We start from the raw sequence: 27,455 nt of genomic DNA, 5'->3' as shown, positions 1-27,455 counted from the left end.
CTGTATCAAGCCCAACTATGAGTCGATTGAGGTGGCGCTTGTGGATCTTTTCGGTTTCGTAGATCCATTCAGAGACAACGTCCGGATCTTTGGTTACTGTGGTTACGATCCGGTGGTCATAGAATTTGATGGTGTATGTTTTACTAGCAGGTCGACGTTGTTGGTAATTATAGAAGGATCTCTGGTAATCGTTATTATTATAAGTAGTGGTGGCCATTATTTGGTTTATTAGGTAATATATCTAATCGATCGATCGATTAAACTAGTAAAAAGCTTGGGAAGAATGACGATTAATTTATTTATTTTTTCAGTAACGAGTGAATGGTCGAATGAAGATTAATTTATTAATCTTTTCAGTAATGAGCGAATGATCGAATGAAGGGAGATGGTTGTACGTGACATGTATTTATAAGTATAAATTAAGTATAGGATGGGAAGATATCCATAATTAATTCCATATATGGTGTAGGTTTATTTGCTTGAGAGTCAAGGGGAACGAAAATATACCTTATTACATATTTGCTTGAAATACATATATGGTAACTACAATATCAATTTAATCTTAATCAACAAATTGAATTTATTTCGGTTTATTCTGGAATAATCGAGACTTCCATACTTCTTAACTACTCGTTAAATTCTCCATATGTTAATAACAAGCTACTTAGGATTTGTTGTTTCTTACCTCATTTTCTTTTTTTTTTTCTTTTTATCAAAAACAATAAAATTATAATTATAAATAATTATATACTCCGTTACCTATTAACTATTAAATTACATAGATTACGAACTTTATTCTCTTATAAAATAAACTATATCACCGTCAAATAAGTAACCAATAACTTTGAAATGACTCTCTTTTTAGTGATAAATGCAGATTTCCTCATCTTCTGTCAATATGATGTCAAGAAGTAATGATGCAAAGATTGTAAATATATATGGATGTTGAGTCTGGTAATTAATTAAGGATCGGGGTAAGTGCAGGGAGTAGGTGTTGAAGGAGATCACAATATTGTTTTAGGAACAACAGTGTCGGTTTAATTTTTTTTAGGTCGGGATCAATTTTGGAAATGTAGTTCACATACAAATTAAAATAAACAAAAAATACAAAAAGAAAAATAAAATAGTCCATCTTATATACCTAGCTTATTATTATTGTGAAAAGAAAGCAAAGAAATATAGTGTTGCACTATTGCACCATTTTAGTAAAAAGTCTCTCATGTAATCAAGATTTTATCAGTAATGTTATGGTGAACATTTTTTTAGGAGAAAAAATTGGCTGTTGGACTCTACAATTTTTTGACTGTATGTTTTTTTTTTCTATCTTTTTTTTCTAGGGTGGCTATAACTTCAATCGTGTGTGTGGTGTCCCTTTTAAGGTATGCCATGAGGTGTATTTGCATATTTGTTTTCTTGAGGGTTGACAATATTTAATCCAAAATTCCGAAGTACTATGCCCTAAAATATATAAAATATAAACCCTTGTATTTTGGGGGGCTTAGACCCATGTCTAACCCATATATATTGTCAAGCCGGCAACCAAAAAGGCGGGTTTAGTGACCAGTGTAGTGTTCCTACACACTTTTTGTTAGTCAAACATATTTAATAAAAATACTTGAACTCGAGTTATTATAAAAATGACTATAAAAGAAAAAGAAAAAAAAGTTTATTTGAGCATCCTGATGTTAAACAAAACTCAATAAGCTAATAGAAATCAATTTATGAGCCCATGATTTTGAAGGAATAATCATTGAGTGGTTTCTATCTTAAAGGTGTATCGTTAAAGATGAATGAAATGTGAGATAGAAGACTGCATTTAATTTCAACACAAGATTATTGTTTGTTCTATTGTTCATACCATATTCTCATCTCTTCGCCATCTCCATCATCATCAACATTCATCACTCATGTCTCGCTAGTCACTATTAATGTCTATATTGCACCAGGCTAGTTTTTAATTGTTTTTAATATACATCATTTAGTTGGATACTTGGATTATTGGGGTTTACCAACTTTCAACTTTAAACTTTGAAGTCAAAACATTTATTCGGGCCTAATATTATGGGCTAACTACATAACGTTATTGTCTTTGGGCCTAAAAATCTTTTTACTTTCCGTTAATAACAAATCATCGGAATAACATCCGGCAACCCAACTCCGCCGTAACCTCCAACCACCGCAAGAGATGCCAGCAACGCAGAATCCAATCGCCATCCTAACAGCCGTTTCCGTAGCCGTATTTTCTCTGTACATCTTAACAAACAAACGCCGTTCGAAATCTAAAACCCTAATAACGGAAAACAAACGGAAAATAAACGGAATCGTTAGCGCAATTGGTGACACTCCTCTAATTCGTATTAACAGTCTCTCTGATGCCACTGGCTGTGAAGTAAATTTTCTTTAATTTATTATTATTATCTCCATTTGTAGCTATTTAGTGTGGAGAATTGTATTCGACTTGTATAGATGACACGTGGCATCTTAGATAGATATATTTGAAAATTTGATATATTTGCAATGAAAAGATTACTAGGTGGTTGCTAGACTTTACATATATTTGATAGATTCGATAAATTTCAGATTTTTGGGAAGGCGGAGTTTTTGAATCCTGGAGGAAGTGTTAAAGACAGAGTTGCTGTTAAAATTATTGAAGAGGTTATTATGTTTTGTTTTTTATTTTGTTTATCTTTTATAATAGCATGCTCTTAAAGAGAGTAAATAATGTATGTATGATACTTTAAAACCTGCGATTGTATGTATCCAGTTTTTGAAAATCGTATAACCAGTGCTATGTGTACAAGTCTTAAGTAGTTAGACAATTATTTTGGTAAATATCAAGAGTACAAGAACTTTTTTGTTTTCTTAGAAAGTGATTTATAGTACACCATGAATACTACATTTGCCCGGAACCAACGTCTCATTTAATATGTTTGTACATTTTGCTTGGAAGGGTTTACAACTTTACATCACAATGTTGTGTATCGGGTAGTTTGTTTGGTGTATGAATCACTTCCATTTTTCAATTACGTTAGATTATCAGACCTCGTATGATCTGTAAGCCGGTGACATGGCAATGGTTTTGATGACCTGGCAACTTACCTACCATTAGGTTATATTATGAGAAGTTTGTCATTATGTTGATGGATTTCCATTTAAGCTTTGACCATAAATTTTAAATGTTCATAGGCGTTGGAATCTGGAGAATTATCTCGAGGTGGTGTAGTTACAGAGGGGAGTGCTGGGAGCACTGCAATTAGTCTTGCAACAGTTGCCCCTGCCTATGGATGCAAATGCCATGTGGTTATTCCAGATGATGCTGCCATTGAGAAGGTATGGCTGTGTTAAACTTTTAAACTGGGGACTTTATATATGTTGCCAATAGGCTTATCTATTTGTAGGTTCTTTAATTTTTCTATGCTGTTATTTGTGTGTGTGGCGAGGGTCCTTATATGAAACTTTACTATCTATTATGATCTGATAATTGAGCATTCGAGGGATTTTAGGTTGTTTGTTTTTGTCTAAGTTGCATCTCATAGAACTTGATGTAAGTTGGTGAAGAATGGAGTCAATCGAATTCTATAACTGGTTAAGCGGCATGATCACCAACAACATTTTTTTTGTCAGATTTGGGATTCTTTTCCATCTGGGAATCCTAATAGAAGCCAAATTGCTCTTCTTTTTGGCCTGATTTGTTTACAAAAAATACATTTATTAGGCTGGCCAAAATCTATCCGTTCACCTTGGGTGGTAATTCTAGTCAAAGTCCTTTCATGTTTAATCCTTTTGAGTTCTCTAATTTGCACCTAGCCAGTTACTTCCCATGGGTTTGATATGGCATGGAATTTACCGCCCCCCAAACGAGCGAATGCCCAAACATAGTATAAGCTAAAAGAGCAGTTTTTTTGGATGCTTCTTGTTCTTTACGTAAAATTTTCACCTTTTGGGTAGAGAGAAGTGCTTACCCATTTTGCAAGTGACATAAACAAACTTCTGCGTTCGAATTTTGAGCCATATGTATATTGGTGGGTATTTCATCATGATCTGTGAAAATTATTTTCATCATTCATTCTTGCTTTTGAACTTTTCAGTCTCAAATACTATATGCTCTTGGAGCAACAGTTGAAAGGGTCAGGCCGGTGTCAATAACTCACAAAGATCATTTTGTCAATATTGCAAGGAGAAGGGCATCAGAAGCAAATAAATTAGCACTGCAGCACAGAAATGAAACAGAGATGAAAGACATAAACGTTACAAATGGATACTTGTCTGAGAAAGAACAAAACAAAGGGTTCACTGGTGAGTATAGAGGTGGCTTCTTTGCAGATCAATTTGAGAACCTGGCAAATTACAGAGCTCATTATGAAGGAACTGGACCTGAGATTTGGGAACAAACTGGTGGCAAATTGCATGCTTTTGTTGCAGCTGCAGGCACTGGTGGCACTGTGGCTGGTGTATCCCGCTTTCTAAAGGTCAGCACCCATCTTTTGCCAACCATCTTCTTAGCAGAGTTGCCATTTGAACCCATTTGTATAAATACTAGTCAAATTGGGGTGTATTTTTTTTTAAAACGGCTCAGATGGGTCAAATATCAAAAAGTTTTTGAAATGCTTACATCTAAAGTTTAGTCAATGCTTACATCCTAAACTGACTTATCTAAAACAAGTATTGAATAATAGCTCAAGAGTGTGTTTAATATGTGAGAATTTATTAATTTTGCAAAGTTCATAAGATTGGGCTAAAAAGTGTTTTCCGATTAATATTGTTTGACCTGAACATTCACTTACCCATATTTACCACCTTGCCACCTCTACGGCTCTACGTTTTAAAAAAGAAACAAAATGTGAGGGCACAGTTTTCATTTCTAACAACCCCTAACGCAATTTTTACCCTTTTTTTTAAAGGAAAAAGATCCAGGAATTAAGTGTTTTCTTGTGGATCCTCCTGGTTCTGGCTTGTTCAACAAAGTTACAAGGGGGGTGATGTACACAAGAGAAGAGGCTGAAGGGAAGAGATTGAAAAACCCATTTGATACCATCACCGAAGGAATAGGGATCAATAGACTGACAGAGAATTTTAAAATGGCTCAACTTGATGGAGCTTTCCGGGGCACGGATATTGAGGCTGTGGAAATGTCTAGGTATAAAGCCTCGGCCATTTATGTATATAAGGAGCTGATTTGGGCTATGTTTTCATCTTTAACGGATCAAGGGGGTAAAATTCAACTTAATAAACTTAGAGGCAGCTGTTAAAAAATAAATAAATAAATAAAATAAAATAAAAACAAAGGCAATGAGTCAAATGGGAGGAATGGGTCAAAAGTCTCCCAAAGTTCTTTTCTTTGAAATGCATAAACCTCGCAAGTTATCTAGTTCTAAATTTAGATGGTTATTTTTGAATCATTATTTTGTTTTTTGCAAATCTAATGCTGCTTCCATTCATCAGATTTCTTCTAAAGAATGATGGGCTGTTTATTGGAAGTTCTTCGGCAATGAACTGTGTTGGAGCAGTGAGAGTAGCCAAATTGTTGGGTCCTGGTCATACCATCGTTACAATTTTGTGCGACAGCGGGATGAGGCATCTAAGCAAGTTTTGTAACCCAGAGTACCTTGCTCAACATGGCTTAACACCCTCAGCGAAAGCATTAGAGTTCCTTGATCGTAAATGAGATATCTGTTTATACGCATGGGACAACATTGAGCTCAAAATGGGCTGTTATGATTGCAAACTTTTTTGATGCCTAACTGTAATGGTGGGCAAAAGTAGTTGGGCAGAGTAACTGTTTTGATAGGAAAGAAGCCCGGCTAAACCCAGCTGGGACCGTTTAGGGTCAAGCAGACCCTTTCTCAAGCTGAAGGCCCGATACAGACTACTGTGACTATATTCATTTTTACCTGGATAAGTTTTATTGTTTCTGCGATTATCCACTGTTTCTTTATGTAACTTTATACGTTTGGATAAGTTTTATTCTGTATAGTTTTGTTTTAGCATAGTTTCCATTTATGGAAAGTTGTACATTTTTTGTAGTATAATATATTTTAACATTTGTTTGAATTGTGTATTCTGACATCATTACAAATGGATACTTAGGTAATAATGTTGTATATCATTTTTGTTAGAACGGACATAACGTGTTACGTAGATAAGACTGAATCTATATTTGTCTAACACGTCTAATTAAACATTATGATTAGACCTTAAAACTTATGTTTGATGGACTTTTTTTTTGAAAATTGTTTAATGGACTTAATTTTGTCTTTGTAATGTATTTTATGAGTACCTGCAATCTAGCGAATCCAGAGGGAGTTCATTATATTTTATGGGTGGCATTCAACGACCTTTTATGATGTTTATTGTCGGTGGTTTAGTAGTTGAGAGATGATAATGTTAGGGGCAACGGTGTAGTCGGCTTGTTTTATCGGAAAAAACCATCGGCAAGGATCGGCTTTTTGGCTATACTATAGCATCGGCTTGTATCGGCAAGATACATCGGCTAGTTTTGGCCGATGAAAGTGAACGTTGGTAGCAAAGAATTGGCAACTTTTTTTTGTCTTTTTCCTTTTGACAAGTTACATCGGCTCTTTGGTAAGAATTGACAAAAAATGCCACTACACCATATAATTTGGCAAGGAATTGGCAAGTTTTGGCAAAAAATCAGCAAGTACAAATGACATGCTCCTATAGGTTAGAAACTTGCCAAAGAACCGATTATCGGTACTACACCCTTGCCCCTTATTTGTATGTTTTTTTTTCCAATAAAACTACAACAGCACACTGCCTGCCTTCACCTGTCGAAAATGACATAGAAGGTTGTGCATATCAAATATAGAATTTCATCAATACAAAACGTTCTCTCAATTTGCATAAAATAATAGGAAATAAAAATTAAAAAAAAACCAACTTGACTCGTTCAGGAATGTGTCAAAATTTGAGTGACCACCAAATAATCGTAATGTACCAGAAAGCTAAAGTATGCAGACATTATCATGATCTCGAATCTTGATCGCATTGTATACAAGAGTTGGAAACATTCAAAAATGTTTGACACTGGAAGTTACAAGTTCTGTTGAGAAGTTTTCAAACAAAAAGGCATTATGGCCAAGTATACATATCAAATACCCTGGTGGAGGGTAATCTAAAACTTTTTTTGTTGAACTTTAGTTCTACTATCATGATCAAAAACACAGGATTATAAATTGTTATGAAGGGTATTGCTTTTCAAACTGAGACTCGTGACAGTGTGGGTCTAGCCAATCTCTAGGGGAACTCTTGGAGATGTTAACATGCATCTTGCCGCCACCCACAAGATCTCGTAAATTTTCTAGCTTGTTTTCTCGTCCAGATCCACTGATTCTCTGATCCGCATCCTTCAATTTTTGCTTCAACTTTTGTTTGCGTCCAGAAGAGTTTATATCCTGTTTTGCTTGAGACGGAGGGGCTCCATGAGGTCCAAGATATATACACTCCTCTTTCTTAGCCTGCACAAACACAAGAAATGATTATGTTAAAAATAGGTCAATGCTTCAAGAATGGTTTAACACTTGAAAGATCATATTACTCACTTCGATTGTGTGTTTTGAGTCTTCTACCAGAGAAGCATGTGTTTTGCTTTCATTTGGATCTTCAATTTCTAAGCTTGGGATTACAAAGCCATCGGTGTCTATCGTAGATACATTGAGCCAAACAACCATTAGTAAAAAAGAAAGAAAGAAAAAAACTTAAAATGACATGAACGGATCAGAGGAAAATAAAAATGTGTAAATGAGCAGTAACAACTTATGCCTGTCGGCTTATGAGTGGGGTGGTCTGGCTTATATATTATCAACATGTCGCGTAGGTGAAATCAAAAGCCAAAAGGGAAATGGATAAACGGGTAAGCAAGCAAGTTACATACTGTAAAAATAACCTTGTCATAATTAATGGTTTAATTAAGTTAGAGAAAAAGGTTCAGGTCAACATAAGCCATTAGAACCAGAACCAAAATTACTCACTCTCCCCTGTTAATTAATGCCCCGCCCCCATTTTGCCACCTCTAAAGCAGAAACTGCAGAGTCAACCAGGGTTCTCGATGTACGAGAACAGAAAGAGACTCAAATATGATTGACCAGACAGTCCACAGGTACCTATCTACCTTCCAAATTAAATTTTAAAAAAACAACTTATGTCCCACTTCCACAGTAATTTGGAAGTATGTATCTGTATGGATATCAAAAACATTTGCCGGTATATATGTGTGTATATAAATATATCTATATATATAGTCTCCACTCTCCAACCTCACAATCACTGACCAAGTCAATTTAACACGCACACACAAAACAAAAGAAATGAAAATGTTTGTTAGCCGCGTTTCAAAAAAAGCTCTGTCGGCATTGTCGCCAGGAGCAGTAATAAAGAGGGATTATCCAAAAAAAGATAACCACGTCTAAGACTAAACACAAACTGATCAATAAACTCAATAAAGCTCAAGAAGAAAATAAGGTTGTCATCGACAACATGAAAAGGTTACAACTTACGAGTGCAAAGCAAATCTCTGGTCCCAAAGCGTTAGTGGTGGATGCATGTTGGTGAGGCGTATCCTTCTTCCCTTGCCGAACTTTGAAATGTTCACATCAACAACATGCACCGCACCACTAAAGCTTTTAGTCACCAGAGTTTGCACTCGTAACCTCACCAAGTTATGGATGATAGCCTTATTTCCTCTTGGATTTTATTGAGTCTATCTACCATTTTATGTTTAGTCTCAGACGTGGTTATCTTTTTTTTAATGATACCTCTTTATTACTGCTTCCGGCTATAATGGCATCAAAGCTTTGTTCACAATGTTGCTAACAAACCTTTAAATTTTATTGAGACCACATAAAAAAAGATTCCATATTAATCTTTGTAGTACACAAAAGAAGCCTGGCAAGTTACCCACACAACAAATATTGCAACTTTAATAAAAGAAGCTAGTCATTAACCATTTCAATAACTTAGCCATCACAGTTAGAGATTAAACACACAATCCTTCCTAAAAGAAAGAATACAAAATGTAGATATATGCACAAGAAACTGAAAAAAGATAATGAATTCGTTTTCTTCAATGTTGAAGGGTTACCCTAACTAATCGTTTTCCGGCTATATATGTTGAATTATCACCATGATGTCGCTCCACCAGATGAAAAAGTTTTTTTGTAATGAAGTAGTTCCTACGTCTTATATATATATATATATATATTATAACGGGGGATGGTAATATAAGGCTGTTAGGTACCTAAGCTTATGTGGAACACTCACATATTGTTTTTTTAATCCATAAAATTCATGGGGGCCCAAACATTTATTCATTAATAAAAAAAATATTAAAATATTTGTATGCGAGGGTTTCACACCTAAGCTTAGGTGTCGGATAGTCTTATATTCACTTTTCACTTAAATAATATATGCAACAAACAAGTATTCCACAAAACATCCACATTACTTACCAAGTAAATGCTCACTAACCACAATCATCAATGCTAATAATAATTGAATATTCATATATAAGAGGAAGGCCAATCCTTCCATGAAAAGAAAAACTATTGATTGGAGCAACAAAGCCAAGATCCATGTTGCAGTCACAAAAGAATGCGAACTGACAAATTGATATAGTTAGCGTTAGTCAACGAAAGATGTCAAAACACGGCGTTTGGATCAGGTGACCCGTAGGGTATGGTTAATACCTTCCTTAGAAGTTTTCTAAAAAAGATGATGATGACCCGCAAGAGTCGTGATGTTATGATTGATAAGCTTTGTGAAAAGATAAGGGAAGAGGAGGTTCGCAACACTCATATTTGTTGCTCAAATCTATCGTTCATTCATAAACCCTATCAACTATAGCATCATAACTGGTGCTTGAATTATCATTATACTTATATTTTCAAAACTTGTTAGTAAGTTATTCATTAGCTGCATTCTCTAGGTCACTTAGCTTTCACACATCATTGGAATATCCAAACATGTATTTACATCCTTTCGTAGGGAGCCATATCATATTTTTCCTCCGCGTTCTTCAATTACTTCAACAAAAATATCTCGTCTTGTTCATCCAATCAATAATATTTCTTATCCTTTTCATGAAATGACCCCTTTCATTATGAATATCGTCAATCATGAACAACTATTGTTACTGGCTTTTATTTTGTGGAGAACTCGTGTATTACTTCATGTATAAAAATCAAAATAAACAACCTTGTTAGAAAGATCTTGTTAAGTTTGATTTATGTTAGACCAAGAATTGAACTTAGCAAGCGATATAAATATTTATATATACGCGAGTAACCCAACCACCCCTATGAATCTATATTTTTATTTGATTCATCATTTGATTTTTTGCGAAATCATAGATCTACCATAGAATAGTGTGTGTGTGTGTATATATATATATGGAAAAGATATATACTAGGAACCCTAAAAATTGCGGGAAACCTTCAAAAACTACTTTAAATTAAATTTGAAAGGCTATTTTAGTAAAATCATCTATTATTTACTATATAATTGCTTACACATTTTCATATGACTATCTATGTACATTTGATCACCAACTATCTTTGTCTTAACCGGGTCTGCGTTAGAGAGCTCCCTTGAAGTAGATATGCCTATTTCAAATACCCAATAGGGGGAAAACTCCCTACTAATCCATCCGAAAGTACGACGATTAATAGGGTAAAACCTGCCCCTCAAACTTCAACTTGGGTATACCCAAGTGAAGCCCACATAGAAGGACTACCTATCACCAACTATCTCATTGTACATTTATTTGCCCCCTCAAACTTCAACTTGGGTATACCCAAGTGAAGCCCACATAGAAGGACTACCTATCACCAACTATCTCATTGTACATTTATTTACAAAATACTTGCATACATATGCCCGACTTGCAATGCAAGTAGCATTATTCATGCACATATGCTCATAGAATCCATGTCTCCACATAATTGTAAAATCCAACATTGCATCTAAATAACTCAAAAAACAATCACCATGTAAAGAATAATCAATGGTTGAGCTTGATTTAAAATGTTCTTAAGGTTCTTTCAATTTACAGGGTTTATAACCTAACTTTTCACAATATATATATTACTCATATGAGGAAAACATAATTTATGATAATCATTAATCAACAAGTAGTAAGGCTCCGCCCTTGATTTCACATGATTAAAGTCAACAAACCAAATTAATTTTCATTTTGAAATTAGTCCATCATCATACTTACTTACAAACAGCAACAATTACAAACAATGACATACATACATAATTAATGATTTCAGAAAAAACTGAAAAGAATAAAAGAAGAAGATAGATTACCCCATTCGTCGTCTTCTTGTAGTATTGTTGAAGGAGGGTCTTGGGCGAAAGCGGGGTCCATCGGAGACAACAACTGATCGTGGATTGATTGATTTATTTATAAGTGAAATTAAATGAAATCCCAGCAAGTATTATTGTTAATAATAATTTAGCAGCTGTGAATATTATGAGTACAAATAGAATTGATTCGATTAGAAAATATGGAAAAGATAACTCTAGTCTAGAGTCTAGACGATGCTGTTATATGCACCGCGATTTTTCCTTTTTACAAAATTTTTAAATGTGTAATTTGTTTTGCTAAAATGTTTTTAGCCAAATAAATTCTCAATTTAAAGTATCTGGACAAAAAAAAAACTCACATAAATTCATCCCAAATATGTTTAGGGACCGACTCAAACCCTCACATTTTGTGGAAAAAAAAAGTCTCTTGTCGTTAATAGACCATGACCAGAAAAGTCATTGGTGGTGTGCTTCTTTCACGACATGCTCTTAGGTGTCTTCCAATGATCTTCACATCCCCTTTTTCAACTAAGACAAATTTTTCTTCATTTGGAAATGGTTTCCTCGTTCAATCCTTTTTTAATGAATGGACAACAAACAATTTATTAGAGCTAGGCTATAGAAACTTATATAACTTTTGTGTTAGAGTAATGAAGCAGCTAAACGATATACATCATGAAATAAACTAAGATACATTTGCATCAACAGAAAATTGATTCCATTGATCCCATGTTATCGACTTCATGTTTGCACGGTTTATTATCAATGAAAACCCAATAATCATTATTTACAATGAAAGGGGTACCCACGTAATGCTGCAGCGACGACGGGTAATGGTGGCGTTAACGGTGTAGTTATTAATGTAAATGCAAGGTTGTAAATATCGCTTTTCAGTATTGTCTCGGTCGACCACCGATAAGCGATATATCGGGGATATATCGGCCGAGATAACTGAGATTTACAACCATGTGTAAAGGTAGTTGACGTAAAAGGATAATATAGTTAATGAAAAGGGGCACTCGTGAATATAGAATATTATGGTATGATATTTTCTTACAAAATGAAAGACAAACTTATTGGGGTATTTCTAATATAACAATACTCATTTAATATGAGTAACTATAATTTTAAGGGTAAAAATGGTATTTCAAAGGTTGGATGTTTAATGGCAAAAAAAGAATCTTTTGCTTTATAAGGTATTATAAATGAGAAATGTTAGGTAAAACATGCAGTACCTGTCGTAGGTAAAGCAGAGAAGATTATGTAAAATTCCGAGGGGGGTATGTATGTTTATCAAGTTCAAAAGTTTAATCTGTAACTTTTTTTAATGTGTCAGTACCTAGGCTTAGGTAAAGTCTGCAGTAGAAATTATTTTCCCATTATAAATATAAATAGTGTAAAACGGGAATTTAAAGGTTTCTAAGTTATTTCTCCCTTTCAAACTGCACTAAATGGTTGTTATTATCACAAGTTGCAATGTTATTTCCCCCTCTTTATTCCACGTGAATAATTATAAATTTGAAGCAAATCTTTCAGTGAGAATGCATAGAACGACCTAATATGATACCAATTTGAGAGTGTCTCCCAAACTGTTTGTGCGAACCTGCAAGAAATAAATAAATGCTCTCTCGTTTCTTCCTCTTCACTACAAACTGGAAACATCCTTGTTGGCATCGGTACATTCCGTTTTTTAAAGCCGATAGAGTTTTAATTCACCCTTGTATGGCCTGCCAAGCAACAATTGATATAAAAGTTTGGGAGGCAATTATGAAGTATTATAATAGAGTTGGAATTTTCTGTTGATGGTGAGTGAAAAAGAGAAATTCTGGACTTGCAGATCGTTTTTCAATTCATATAAAAACTTTACTACATATCTTTTCAAGGCACACTATAAGCTATATTGGATGGATAACGTCTTTGATAAATTTTAGGTCAAATTCATTTAAAAAAATTAATTAAAAGTATGAGGTGTAGATCTAGAATGCGGAACCAAACGTCACATCCGTTTAATAGTTTCATTAAAATTAGTCGGTTATGGACGCAGAACCACCCAGAACCTATAATACCACTTTATTTTTATTTAATATATCACATATATTATTTCCTTTAACCATATTTTGTTCAATAGTATATTAGTAATAAAAAGATATCACTGGTACATTATAATAAAAAAAGTAAAAATACACTAACAATAATCCTAACTAAAGATAGTTTAATAGTAAACCTATAATAAACCTAGATAATTAAACATTAAAACTACTACTTGTACTTATTATTGTCATCTTCGTTCCTAGTCACATATATCATGTGCGTTTGCATGATATTGAGTTTTTCTACCAAATAGCCTTCTAACTTCTTCCCTAAAATCTTGAATTTGTTTTGTTCTTGACGAAGACTGACAATACGGTTCATTGTCTCTTTCAACATATCGATTTGCGCTTTTTTGTTCAAATGATTGTGTATTATTCGAAACCATATATTTCAAAATGTAAAAATACTATCAATTATCTCAAAGATATTTTTAGAGAAAATACACCTTATTTGTATCAAAGAGAAAAAAAATGCATAGGAATCCATATTAACTATACTATTCAACTTATCACACATTTAAAACATAACGCTTGTGGTGGATGTTTTCATATAATAATACATGTAACTTTCACCAAGCAAATTGACAAACATATAAGCAGGATTAAAGGAACGAAAATGTACTTGAATATCTGTAGCGGAAGTGAAAGCGGTAGATTGCCGTAAGTAATAACAAACGAGAAGCTTTCATATATATATTTTTTTAAATAGGAAAATATAACAATATTGTTTAGAACAAGACAATTTCTAGGAAGGAGCTAGAGAGAAGTCACACCAACACAATTATATAAATAGTGTATCCTTACCATTACCGAGTAAACTAAGATTCTCTTATCTACTTTGTCACGATCGTAAATAAACAGGACAAGTACAATATTTGAACACTGGCCATTAGACAACAAAGAAAATATTAGTATGTAATCACTACTAATTCAAAAATAGGTTTGCAAGGTAAGTAGTATGCCCTCTCACACGCTATTTATATACTTAACTTAGTCATCAGCCCGACTCTTCATGCATGACCGGAAACCGTTACAAAGACATATTACTAAAGAATGTCATTAACTTTGATTTGCGTTAACAAAGGCAATAAGTATTCAACCAACCCTCATAGGCTCACATGTACATTGGAAGACTTGTTATTAAAAGATGTCATTAACTCTGATTTACAATAACAGTAATTAACGAACAGTGATCTTCATCCATTTATTCATGCATGCTGTAATGTATACACATATATTCATGCAAGATAAACTATATATATAAATATTAAATAACATAATGTACTGAATAATAACACATAATATTACATTTACACACAATTATCAATTAACCAGATAAACAAAATTAATTAACCACCATGCCAATATGAATGCAAAATACATACATACGATTTATACTAAACAATGTATTCAATAAGACAATATAGTCTCAATTGGTAGAAGGTAATTCATGAACCTACAAACATATATACATCATCCTAAGCAAAAATAATTAATGTCATTAAGTACTCATTAATAAAGTGTTAAAAAACGAAAAATAAAAGACAACTTTGATTCTACTTTTAGATACAATAATTAATGTCATTATTATTATCATTAGCTAAACAACCCGGGTTCAACCCGGACCTTTTAATTATATTTGTAAAAAACAAATGTAAAAGAATATATGTAATTTTTGTTATTGATAAATTATAACTTGATACGCAAATAGTGAATTGTCTAACATAATGATACATAAAATAAAAATACTTATTACGTTAATAAAAGGGCATTTCATAATATTATATATAAGAATTAAAAAAAATTTTTGTTTCAAATAAAAGATTAAAAATTTAAATAACCATTATGTGCGGTTGAAAGCCTAATGATATACAAAAATGAGAGAAATTAAAAATCTTTTTTTTAAATATGACATCATAAATAAAATAAAAGCATTTTTAAAAATTATGTGCTTTTAACACATAATAATATTTCTAAAAATACATCCAAAAAACAATCCTTTTTTATTATATATAAAGATTATTATTATTATTATTCCGTAAGACGACCATATACATTATACACGATACACCACATTCGTGCAACATCAGTCATTACACCTGAGATTACTTTCATCACCGGTATTCATCATTTCTATCCAAAATGTGCACATATGTTTATTATTTTTTGTGTGAAATAGAAATAACAAAAGGTTTCATTAAAATTCAGAATACGATTAGCTTTCAATCAATATATATAAGGTGACCATCGATGATTGACAATGGACTACCTGGTATGGTTATCCATACGACGTCACTGAACACTACTTGCTGACGCTGATCGCCTGAGCATGAGACCGTATGAAAATAAACATATCGTACTCTACCAAATTTTAATAAAGAACATACTAAAAATCTTAAGTAAATACTTTTGGCTTAAAACAGAGCAAAATAGCAGGACCGGTTATGCGGAGGCTCAGAGGGTGCAAAAGAGCCAGGCCCACCACAATTTTTATAAGTTGTTTTGGACTTATAAACTTATAAGTGTTTTGAATTCTTAATTTTTACACTTTTGAGCCTGACATAGTGACATGTAATTCCTCTAATGCTCTACGGCTCTACTTAAACATCCTCATTGACTATTGTTTTCGGAAGGTCACATGTACACGGTAGACTCATGGTCACAGTTCATAAAATAAAACTGAATAGTTAAAACCCCTTTTTGCCTTTTCTAAAAGAAACGCCCACCAAATATGTTTCATTTCCATTCATTACTGGAATGTAACTATACTTAATAATTTATTAGTTTAAGGAAACCTATATCTTATTTAGATTTTACCGATTTATGTTTGAATAGTCAAATATCATTGTTATATACTTTATTATGTTGGTTTTAGGTAAAATAAAACAAGTATTAAAGTAAAACAAATAAAACAATATGTTTCTCTTCACTGAATATCACCGTGCATCATGAAAATCATCGTGTATCAATTGATTTGTGAATCAATTTAACTATGATATAAGGATCAAGATCTTGTCTTATTTGTTTTACTTTAATACTTGTTTTACAATACCCAACCTCTTATTATGTTTTAATAATTTCATGAATTTTACTTTTTACACTTCCAGTTATGCCTAAAACACTTGAACATGAGTTTATAAAGTTTCAAACCAAGACTTTACTTGTCCGTTTTATTGTTGAAAATATTTACCGTCATAAATATTATTCTATATATTTGATTAATGACTCGCTTTGGAAGAGGCCCACTTTAAATGCTTGAGTCAGGCGTCAAAAAGATTTTATATTCTCGAAGACGGCACTGAAGATAGATAACACAAAATTCAAACCAGGGTTGTCATTTTGCTATTATTAGCCATACCTTACCGCACCTTGTTAATATCAGAATATCCACCGTCTATTCCAAAAATAGAATACAACATAAACAAATCTGAACCGTTGATAGAAAAAACCACCTGCAGCTGGATATCCATTTAGCCCGCCCAGTGTCTTGCATGACGATATGTCAACATTTTATTTAACTCAATTTAAAATTCTCGTTTCAAGTCCGATTCACACACACTCTCCCTGCTGCTATAAACTTAACTACAAAAACACACACTGACACACATATCACATCACTCTCTCTATACGCTCCCTCTTATAATAATAATATTTTATTTATATATTCGCCCCCCGTTTCAACTCTAATTTTTGAGCTCAAACCCTAATTTTATGTAAGTTCTTTTTTCTTATTGCTGTAAATAATCCAATTAAGTAATTACATATATCCATATAATATGTGTATGTATATATGCATTGAAGTTGTATCTGTATGTTTTAGGGTTATAATTATGTGAGAACTTGTTTCAATTATTTAATTGCTTACAGATCGGTGTTGAATTATTTGTATATTGTAATTTTTTTTTGTTTTTAGATTTTGTTGTGAATTTTAGTTGCTGAATTTTAAAGCTATGTAATTTTATATGCTTATAGGGTTTAGGTATATATCCGTATATAGACACCAGGTTTTATTTCCGTCTGCATGCTTTTTCGATTTGTCCTCTGAGTCATCCGAATGTATTTCGTACATTTAGGTTATTAACAGATGGTTTTGTGTCTTCTTAGGTTATGAAAAGATTTTTTAAAATTGTTTTGTAATTATTGAAAATCATAATGTTTGTACGCACAAAAAGAGCTAACTTTCGATATAATGATAAGTGAAATATTTATTATACAATTGGACGAGAAACGATTGGATGATTTGTGATGGTGTTGTTGGTAATTGGATTTGAGGGTGAAACAATGATTATTTGTGGTTAAATTAATGATGGTTGGTTTCTTGGTTGGCTTATTCAGATATGGGCAAGGAAGAGGTGGCTACTGAAGCTGGTGAAGTGGTGGCTAATGGAACTGTGTTGCCAGCTAAACCGGAAAATGGTGAAAGCGAGAAGAAAGATGGGGAAAAGGAGGCAGTTGAGGAGATGTGCGAGGATAAGAAAGATGACGTGAAGGATGAAAATGAGGAAGATAATGTTGACAGGGAGGATGATAAAGCAAGCAAAAATGAGAAAGGAGAAGAGGAAGAGGTGAAGGACATCACCGAAGATAAAAAGGAGGAGGAAGTTAAGAGTGACGTGATGGAAGTTGATGAAGAGGAAAAAGAAAGTGAGGATAAAATTGTGGAAGCTGCTGATGTAAAAGCAGAAGACGACAAGGGAGAAGAGGTTAAAGAGGAGGCATCGAAAAAAAGTGCAACAAAAAAGAGTGGTGGAGAAAAAGGAAAGAAGGAGAACCTAATTGAACAGAATGAGAAAAAAAGGAAAGTGAAAAATGAGGAGCCAAAAACTCCTGTTGTTCCGACAATTGAACGACCGGTGAGGCAGCGGAAATCCGTGGAAAGGTTGGTGGCGGTCATTGATAGGGATACCGACAAGGAATTTCACATTGAAAAGGTGTTGCTAATTTACTTAATTATTTGAGAATCTTGTTTGTCGTTTATGTCTTCATGGAAAAATTAAAACTTTACTATCTAGACTAATTTGTTTGTTGTTATTATTATTATTATGGCATGCAGGGACGTGGTACGGCTTTGAAAGATATCCCTAATGGTAAGTCATAAACTTCTAAAGTATTTATTGTATTTTTATGTATTGCCGGGTATATTGTTTGCATTTTCATTTATTAAGGGATTTACTCCTATATTGCAAAATTGTTGCCTTTCTTTTTTATTATTGGTAAAATATTACGTTGTCTTCCCTTTCATTTAATTGTTAGCCTAGAAGAAGATAAGATTGTTATTCTTCTTGCCATATCTTTGCAATCTGTTTTATTATGTTTTGCCCACTAGTTTGTTCAAAAATTTCTGGAAAGAGATGTCACAACATTGTTGTAGCTTTAAATATGGGCTATGGAAAATTGGTAATACATTCACATTGCATGTGTACTACTTTCAAATTTCAATAGCAACAACATACCTGGTATCGTAATCAGCTTCAGATTGACCTTATTGGTAGAGATAAAGACGATTTTCTGAACTAGATTGTCTTTTAAAGATTTATGGAACCTTTTAAGCTTATGTTTGTGTAAGTAGTTGTTTCCATGTTTTGCTTGGTGAAGGTAGTTGTTTCCATGTTTTGCTTCATTCATTCGAGTTAAAGAGACCTTGCCGTAAAAGTACCGGTGACCATTAATATGTATGTAACACATGAGCGGGTCAACCTAGGACGGGGATGAAATCTACAATGTTGAAAATTCCAATACAAAACTACTGCCACACACAATTCATAATTGAAGCATTACTTAGTTTATATAGGATATCTTGGAATTGAATAAATTTCTAGTTTTCCAGAACAAAATATATGATGTAATCTACGTTACAACTATTATGCTCTTCGTCATCAACTACTATTTTCCAACCCAGACCGGACTTGGCGGCTGGACCAGAAACCAGAGCCATCTTAAAAACTGATAAAACTTGGAACAGGAAAAGCTGATACTCCGGCAAAAGAATTCATTTTCTCTGGTCAATAATGATTCTGTTTACTTTATGTTTGTCTTATGTGTGCCAAAATTGAAACCCACAAACAAGATTCAATAACCTTGTTTTCTGGGCAAAGTGGCAAGAATTAAAAGCCTCCATATTTCCCGCAAGAATTAAAAATCTCCGTTTTTTACGGTCAAAAGTTGTTTTAGACATTACTTGGTTCACTTAATCATTACAACTAGTTGAATCGGTGGAGTGATCCATGATTCGTTCTGCGGTAGATCAAAATATTGCTATTTTTGTGCTATGTTATCAATTTCGGTGAAATTTCGGTGGTATACCGGTTTTCGGTAGTGGGACATAATTTCGGTAGTGAATTTCGGTTTTGATATCGTTACCGAAATTTGACCGAAATACACCGAAATTTCCAAAATTTGACCGAAATTTCCGAAATTTCAGTGAATTCTGTTTCAGCACTTCCAGGTTTTATCTTTTACTCTTATGTATGTATATATATAAATATATATGTATATATATATAATATTAGAATTACCGAAATACCACCGAAAAAAACGATATTTCGTATACCTGTCCGTGAACGAAACACCGAAATTTATGTCCTTGACTACTTAGTTTTTGTGCTTCATGTAGTAATTCCACGTACATTTTGTCGTATTACTAAGAGTTTTGGAATTCTTATAAAAAATGAATAATAATCATCAAGGCATTTTGGTTGAGTCGAGTTATATCTTTAGAGCTAGAAACCTATAGTTGTTATCTTTTTAGATGAATAATCTTAATGTTGCATGTTTGGATATATATCAGTTCAAAAGAGAACGAAAATTATGAATTTTTACAGTAGGTCTTCTCATTAATTATTCCGTAGATCTTTGAGATCTTTATAATCATTTTTATGAAGGTATTGAGCATTTGAACTTTTACTATTAAACTCTTAAACCTCTTAGTAAGGGAGGATATAGTTGTACATTCATTTGGAGTATACCTTACACACTACATTTAGAAGTTTTCTGTTTAGTATTTTTCCTAGTTAGTAGAAAGCTCTTTTTCATAAAGAGGAGAAATTCGATTACAAATCTATGGTTTATTGATTGCATAACTTTTAGTATTTCTGTAATGACTACTTCTGTAATGTGATAAGATTTCTTTTCACATCTGTAATGTGATAATTTTTAGTAATTCTTTAATGACTACTTCTCTAATGTGAGAATATTACTTTTCGTATCTGAACTGTTTCTACTTTTCAGTTGCTTACAAGTTATCAAAGAAGAAAGTGGCTGATGAAACACTTAAACTGCTCCATTCTGTCTTATTTGTGAAGAGAGGAAGGGTAAGTCTGCCTCTTAAATAGTTCGTTACTATAAATGCATATTGATGTTCGAAGTTCATCTCAATAGGCATATTTTTTTATGGAGTATTATTATTTTTATGAGTATTGTAGTATACTATCCTTGTCTTTTTTCACTTTGTTCGTTCACTATAATAGCCGTGGTTCACTTTTGTTTTTCTGCACGTACTTGGATCTGTACAGGCAGCATCTTCTGTCAACATTTGAACATACTGAAAAGAAAAGATTACTGCATTTTTATAATAAACAAGAAGATATTTCAGCATATCCAAATAGCTAAAAATTTCAGCATTTGGTTTATATGCACCCTTTGACTTTTGTTACCTTTGATTTTTCTGTATGTTTATTTGAATTTTACTTGAATTTGATATATATCCATTTAGAGGTCATACCACAAATGGATAAATATTTTCCATAAAACTTGCTATGACAGCAGGGGTCTACCACTTAATGAGTTAATGATAGCGACTTCTTTAAAGCATTGAATTGTCACATGCAAGCAACTGAATTGTTTTAGTGCTCTTTTTAACCTGTTCAGTTTAGAGTTTCCATGATTATCTCATAAAAATATACGGCTCTTGCATTTGTTTCTTAAATTTACTTTAGCTAAAGCTTTATTCACGAAAGTTAGAGGTATGGGCAAACTTCTTACGTCTAAATGAATGTTGCGTGGCTCCGTCACGAAAGTTTGTGCTGCTTGGATAATGAGAAAGCACCTGCAACTTTATTATTATCATAACCATCATTATCTTACTTCTATTATTAGTTCACTCTAAACTTTCTACTGAAATACTGTATCATACAAGTATGGACTATATTAAGGAGTAATATCTGTGCTTTAAAATACAAGAGCTTATCAAATTGGGTAACAGTAAGCACATGTGCTTTAATTATAATTCTCCTTTCAATGAATTACCAATGTTGCACGCGGAAGGTAAAACTTAAGTGCTAGTGGTTTGTTTGGTTTAATTGCACGCTGAAAAGGTACTATAAGAGAAAAGTCAAACTCTCCAGCTCATGGAAAACCACGTGCTATCTATTCATTGATTGCTATTACCTGTATAGATTCCTCTCATACTTATACCCAAATTGTCCGGGCCTTCAAAATTCTGGTAGTGGCAGCAGCTGGTGTCAAGTCATTGTTATCTAATGACATATTAGAGAAGGTTGTGCAAGCTTTCGGTTTAGTTTATAGAGTCCTGAAAACTCTCACAATGCTCGTTAGGATTCTGTTATCTTTTAATGTTATTGGAATCTATATGTACTGCATCTTGGCCCTTCATTTACCTTTTGCAGAAAAAACTCCATGTTAAATGGTTTTTCCTCTTCAATTGAAAAGCTGTTGTGTTTCACTCGCAGGCTTTGGAAATCAAGAGTAACATATTGCGGTTTTCTGGCTTTGCCTGGGATGAAAATGAGGTAAGAGTTACCCTCGTCAGTTGGAAATATGGATCCTGCTCACATGAATATACCTATTTGTTACTTCCCTCACCCCTGTTCATAACATTTAGCATACCTTGGCTAACTGTATAAGGAAAGGGTTAGGATTTGTACACCACCTACTTTCTCCATACACCTTAACCTTGCTTATATGGTATTGCACATTGTGTTTTCAATACTGCATGCCTTCCACTTTTAGTGGTGTATGGCAAATTATGGTGGTGTCAATATAATCACTCACAAGGAAAAGCCTAGGAGCATTATTTGCTTATTTAAGTAAGATCCACTAATACTTTACTGTAGGAATATGAAAATGTGTACAGTTTTGATGGATATAAGATCCACTAATACTTTACCGTAGGAATATGAAAATGTGTACAGTTTTGATGGATATAAGATCCACTAATACTTTACCGTAGGAATATGAAAATGTGTACAGTTTTGATGGATATAAGATCCACTAATACTTTACCGTAGGAATATGAAAATGTGTACAGTTTTGATGGATATGACTACAAAGACCTAAGCAATAAATATTAATGTTTCCTACCAAAAAAAGTTAGTTCATTCCAAAAACAATAAATATTAATATTTTGTAGGAAAAGCAAAAAGCTAAAGTTCAAGAGAAGCTTGATAAGTGTAACAAGGAGAAGTTGTTTGAGTTCTGTGATCTGCTCGACATACCAATTGCGAAACATACCGCAAAAAAGGTTTGGATGGCTCTTATGTTATCATATAAATCTTTTGTACAATTTTTTTTTTATCAGACTTGCTGTTGCTTTGATGTCCATATTTAGAACTATTGGTCTATCCCGGTTGATCGTAACACTTAATATCATTGTTTTTGAGTGCTTAATCTTATCTTTTAAATCACACCTATATCATTTGTTCATTACCTCACAACCATCAGTGCGGTATGTACTTCTTGGCATCACTTTCTGTTATAACTAATTTAAAAATGCCTTTTTACAAGAGAAGAAGAGCATTTAAGCATGCCATTGGACATGTTGGCATTAATAGTTTCATACTGGTTAGATTTTTTGTTGATGAAAGCACGTGACTTTTATCTATGTTATACTCAGGAAGATGTCATTGTGAAGCTGATAGATTTTTTGTTGCTTCCTCATGCCACAACTAGTAAGTTACTTGCAGAGAAAGAACAGGTTTGTTTTTTTTGCTTACTTTTATAATTGTTTGCAACTTTGCATACTATCACAATCTTTCTTACACAAGATTATTGTCCAGTCAAGCAATGGTAAAAAACGTAAGAGCTCGGGCAAGAAAAGTACATCTTCTGGTGCCACACCTTCAGAAGACTCTTCAAAGGTATCTCGTTTGATTTTAAAATGAAAAGCAGTTTGGTAATTGGAGTATGATGTATGATCATACTTTTTTTTCCTACATCACTAGCGTTTGCAAATTAATATCTGAAGAGCTTGCTATACAGTAGCTAAAACCAAGTGCCCTTTTTATGCAAATTTTGAATTTTTGCTAAGTTGTCTAAAGTCTGGTTGAGTATGAAACTTTCTTACTCATTTTATTCAAGTATATAGACTGCACTTACTTTGATCCAATATCAAATCTCCCCGTTTCAAACAGCACGTCTTCTGATTTAGTAGCGAACTTGCCCCTCTTGCACATAATACCACCTCTAGCCAAAAGTTTCCCTTGAACATTCTTTACTCAATTTCTGTGGTGACATTCGTTTTCCATCTGGTATCTGTTTATGCAGAAGCAGAAAGTTAAAAGTGCGTCTGAAAAAAATAAGGGTACTCCAGAGATGGAAGAGTCAGAGGGAGACGAGGAAGACAAAGAAAACAGTGAAGATGAGAATGTGAATGATGGCACTGATAAGTCTGAAGGTGAAGAACATGTATCAGAACCTGAATCTGGGGAAGACAGTAAGAAGCGCAAACGAGGTTCCGAAAAATCTTCTTCCAAGAAAGCATCAGCTCCAAAAGCTAAATCAAAGAAAGAAGCAACAGCAAAAAAGACTCCTCAAAGGAAAACACCAACTGAATCTTCTATGAGTCGTTCCAAATCCAAGGATCAAAGTGAAACCACTCCAAAGACCTTCTCAAGGAAGAAGAATAATCACGTAGTTGATGAGAAACCTTCAACTCCCAAGAAATCTGCTTCTAAAGAGAAAACTGGTGCGGACAAGTTTTCTTCCTTTGTCCCATTTTAAGGTTTTTGGATGAATGGGATTCTTTAGGTTATACGCTTTATCTTCAACGGGTGAAGTGGGTAAACTCACAAAAAGTTAGTTTGATATGAACTGAAGAAACAGATTTAGAATGGGCCAAATTGTGTTTTTACTGCATACGACAGAAAGGAAAATTATTACAAAAAAGTTCGATTATTTTGAAAAAACATGTTTTCTGTAATCATATTTGACACTAATTATCTAAGAATATTTTAGCAACTTTAGTCGGGAGTGTCAGCCCAAGTGCCCAACCCTTACTAAATATCCTAATTGAACTACAGCCTGGTCCTCCCATTTTGCTGCCTCTTATATTATCCCTCATATCTGGCCTCTAATTCTCATATTTTCTCTTGTATGAAAGGGAAAAAAGTTGCAAAACCAAAAGAAGAAAAGCAAAAGCCTAGTGACGATGAACTCAAAGTTGCAGTATGTGAAACTCTTAAAGAAGTTGATTTTAATACGGTGAGCATCTGTTGCTTCCAGTTTTAGTTGTAGGAAATAAGCGAGACTGATTATTATGTCTATTGATTTGTTATATTCCATAATTTTTTTGTTGGAGTGACGTTAATCTATGCCTGCGGGAGTTCTGATTAGTCTGGCCTCGTGTTTTTTGCCCATAAATTGAGTCAGGCTGTTAATCCTTTCAACACTTTCTAAGTTCACGGACATCTTTTATTAATCTCCTTTGTACAACTAAGCGTAGGTTTACAGTTGCTAGATTTGGTTTTTGTTAACCAGTGGCAACTATGTTCTTCTGTCAAAATACACTATTACCTTGATATCAAGTGCTGATTATGCTGTCTTTGTTGCAGGTAACCTTTACCGACATTCTCAAACTGCTCAGTAAGCACTTTCTCTTCTTCTTAGGAACATGATTTTGCTCAATTTTAGTGAAGTATATACAGTAACTACTGTGCACAATAACCTTTTACTTGCTTCTTACTTTTTCTAAGTTCTTTGATGGGTCTTGGACATGCTAGTATTTGCCAATTTAAGCATTTGTTTTGACTCTCCTTTTAGCAGTCAATTTTAGAAAACTTTGTCTTGACTTAAACAAGGAAGAACTGATCTGGGTTTGGACAACTCTAGATTGATTCCGGCTATGTTTGATTTGTTTTCAGTTTGGCCCGGCTAACTGTTTTAACAATAATTTTAGGCTCTTATTTTAGCACAAAATACCCATATATTTGTTCAGATCATAGACTGATAAGAACCGATCTGATGAAAATTCGATCAGTTTTTGGTTTCATTCTATTTTGGTTTTGTTACTGTATGGTACTATCCAATCCAGTTCCCTCATAAAGCACACCCATATTAATTGTCAATTTCATATTAGTGTTGCATAGACGATAGACATATGCATGTGTACTCTTGTTGGGAATGTCTGATCTGATGTCTATTATTTTCAAATCTTTCAGATAAGCGATTCAATACAGAACTCACTCCAAGAAAGGGGACTCTGAAAATCATGATCCAGGAGGAACTTACAAAGCTAGCTGATGAAGAGGATGAGGATGAAGATGTTGCTGAGGAAACTGGAAAAGAAGCGTCTGCCATAAAAGCATAAAAGGCAGGTGAAGCACCAACACAACAACAAACTGCACTATGTATTTCCAGCCACCCTTTTTATTACATTTATGACCATTATCCCTTTTAGGTCTTGTCATCATGTAGTGTTTTTATCTTTTTTCTGTTTGTAGTTTATTGTTAGTTGGTTGCATATTAGCTGGGCAGATAAGGAACTTCATGTTCATTAGAAACCCTGTAGATAGAGGTAACCCACCTTGGTGTAGATCATGTTTCATATGTACACATCACCATAAATTGTAGGGTTTTCTTTATTTAAATTATGGATTATGGATATTTTCTTTTGACTGATAATAATGGTTTTGGAAACCTGTTTTAACAAAATTGTGCTCCCTTACATATGCCCCCATATCCAAACTTACTCATGTGGCTTTTCTTAAAATACTGATTCACATCTGAAAATAGTATAGAACATTATATTATTCTCAATTACCAACCTAGAAATTATATGTTTGTATGCAGGTAAACGTATATTATAAGCATGTAGTTGATAATGATTGCCTTCATCAGGTTTCTGTGTCTTTTGATAATGTGATTGTATAGGATGGTCTGGTATGTGTTTAGAAGGATTTTGATAATGGGTTGGGATTCTTTTTGTTGGTTTGTTTCTGGGATGGACATGGAATCTAGATATGTTTTGTTAATGGTTGAGACTAAATGTGCTATCCAATGTCAGCAGGGGACACTCATAATTTCTAAGAATGACACATCAAAAACAAATGGAAAAAACAACATTCATATACTATACTAATAACTACAGTGTTTCTAAAAGAATCTTGGCATACAACATTGGTGCCTTGGTTTGGTATTTGTCTACACAATATGTTGAAATAAAATGGGTATGTCGATTACCATTAGCATTAGGTTAAACTAGGAATTTTTAAACTACATGGACTATTGTCTATGTCATCTAGATTTGAGAAAATAGGTCAATCATTTTTTGTGTGTAAAACTAGTAATTCCAGCAGGTCCAGCCTTCGGCTCTTGCCACATGATCAAAACCCGAGGTCCAACTTCCGGTTCTTGGGAATGTGACACACCCCTTGGTGGATCACTGACGAGAAGGTTGTCACATGGAGGTGCTCGACCTTCCACCTAGTAATAGTTGTCGAGTTGTGCATGCTTGTGAGAAACCCATTCACTGCACTTAGAGCTATAGTCTGGGAACACCTGAGCTCGTTTGCAAATTCCTAGGGCTTAAAATCAAATAGGTGACCTTTCACTTGGTATGTGACGAGTTGTGTTAGGTTAGAATTCACCGTATTCTATACCTAAAAATATAGTTAACTTGGAAGCCAAAGATCGACGATACCTTTTCAATTTAGTCATGGATTTAGTAGATTTGAACCTCAATCACTTAAATTATGTTTGTGCAAATATTATTAATTAGTTGTTATGAAACATGCATAAGATTTAAATCACGTACGGTCTATACAAAAAATGATGGATGAAGGTTATTGTTTCCATGATTTGCTGCAT

The 27,455-nt window shown here is 33.6% G+C and overlaps 3 protein-coding genes across 3 annotated transcripts; 2 read left to right on the top strand and 1 right to left on the bottom strand.

Annotated features, from left to right (window-relative positions):
* Positions 1-2,053: 2,053 nt before the first annotated feature.
* Positions 2,054-6,051, top strand: LOC122579042 (cysteine synthase 2). The gene is made up of 6 exons (XM_043751130.1): positions 2,054-2,389; positions 2,581-2,655; positions 3,187-3,330; positions 4,089-4,469; positions 4,902-5,137; positions 5,443-6,051. Exons 1-6 carry the CDS (start codon positions 2,186-2,188, stop codon positions 5,663-5,665), a joined length of 1,263 nt encoding a protein of 420 aa, XP_043607065.1. The 5' UTR covers positions 2,054-2,185; the 3' UTR covers positions 5,666-6,051.
* A 933-nt stretch (positions 6,052-6,984) lies between these two features.
* LOC122579453 lies at positions 6,985-11,542 on the bottom strand. The gene is made up of 3 exons (XM_043751637.1): positions 11,326-11,542; positions 7,560-7,657; positions 6,985-7,475 (listed from the first exon to the last, which is right to left on the bottom strand). Exons 1-3 carry the CDS (start codon positions 11,384-11,386, stop codon positions 7,197-7,199), a joined length of 438 nt encoding a protein of 145 aa, XP_043607572.1. The 5' UTR covers positions 11,387-11,542; the 3' UTR covers positions 6,985-7,196.
* Positions 11,543-16,951: 5,409 nt separating this feature from the next.
* On the top strand, positions 16,952-26,300 carry LOC122578699 (transcriptional regulator ATRX homolog). Its single transcript, XM_043750718.1, has 12 exons — positions 16,952-17,128; positions 17,751-18,346; positions 18,469-18,502; positions 20,643-20,725; positions 22,103-22,162; positions 22,783-22,893; positions 23,266-23,346; positions 23,429-23,509; positions 23,916-24,336; positions 24,751-24,851; positions 25,202-25,232; positions 25,808-26,300. Exons 2-12 carry the CDS (start codon positions 17,753-17,755, stop codon positions 25,954-25,956), a joined length of 1,746 nt encoding a protein of 581 aa, XP_043606653.1. The 5' UTR covers positions 16,952-17,128; positions 17,751-17,752; the 3' UTR covers positions 25,957-26,300.
* The last annotated feature ends 1,155 nt before the right edge of the window (positions 26,301-27,455 follow it).

This window comes from Erigeron canadensis, chromosome 8 (genome assembly GCF_010389155.1).
Source record: "Erigeron canadensis isolate Cc75 chromosome 8, C_canadensis_v1, whole genome shotgun sequence".
In the NCBI taxonomy this organism is placed as follows: domain Eukaryota; kingdom Viridiplantae; phylum Streptophyta; class Magnoliopsida; order Asterales; family Asteraceae; genus Erigeron; species Erigeron canadensis.
Note: the sequence above shows the minus strand (reverse complement) of the source record. Positions and strands in the feature narration are given on the sequence as shown.

Excerpts from the sequence above, each read along its gene's own strand:
- LOC122579453 (XM_043751637.1), bottom strand. The coding sequence starts at position 11,386 with ATGGACCCCGCTTTCGCCCAAGACCCTCCTTCAACAATACTACAAGAA. Across the intron at positions 7,658-11,325 it reads ACAAGAAGACGACGAATGGG|ACACCGATGGCTTTGTAATC; the intron begins GTAATCTATCTT and ends TATCTACGATAG. Across the intron at positions 7,476-7,559 it reads ACTCAAAACACACAATCGAA|GCTAAGAAAGAGGAGTGTAT; the intron begins GTGAGTAATATG and ends GTGTTTGTGCAG.
- LOC122578699 (XM_043750718.1), top strand. The coding sequence starts at position 17,753 with ATGGGCAAGGAAGAGGTGGCTACTGAAGCTGGTGAAGTGGTGGCTAAT. Across the intron at positions 18,503-20,642 it reads TTTGAAAGATATCCCTAATG|TTGCTTACAAGTTATCAAAG; the intron begins GTAAGTCATAAA and ends TCTACTTTTCAG. Across the intron at positions 20,726-22,102 it reads TATTTGTGAAGAGAGGAAGG|GCTTTGGAAATCAAGAGTAA; the intron begins GTAAGTCTGCCT and ends TTTCACTCGCAG.
- LOC122579042 (XM_043751130.1), top strand. The coding sequence starts at position 2,186 with ATGCCAGCAACGCAGAATCCAATCGCCATCCTAACAGCCGTTTCCGTA. Across the intron at positions 3,331-4,088 it reads ATGATGCTGCCATTGAGAAG|TCTCAAATACTATATGCTCT; the intron begins GTATGGCTGTGT and ends TGAACTTTTCAG. Across the intron at positions 4,470-4,901 it reads GTGTATCCCGCTTTCTAAAG|GAAAAAGATCCAGGAATTAA; the intron begins GTCAGCACCCAT and ends TTTTTTTTAAAG.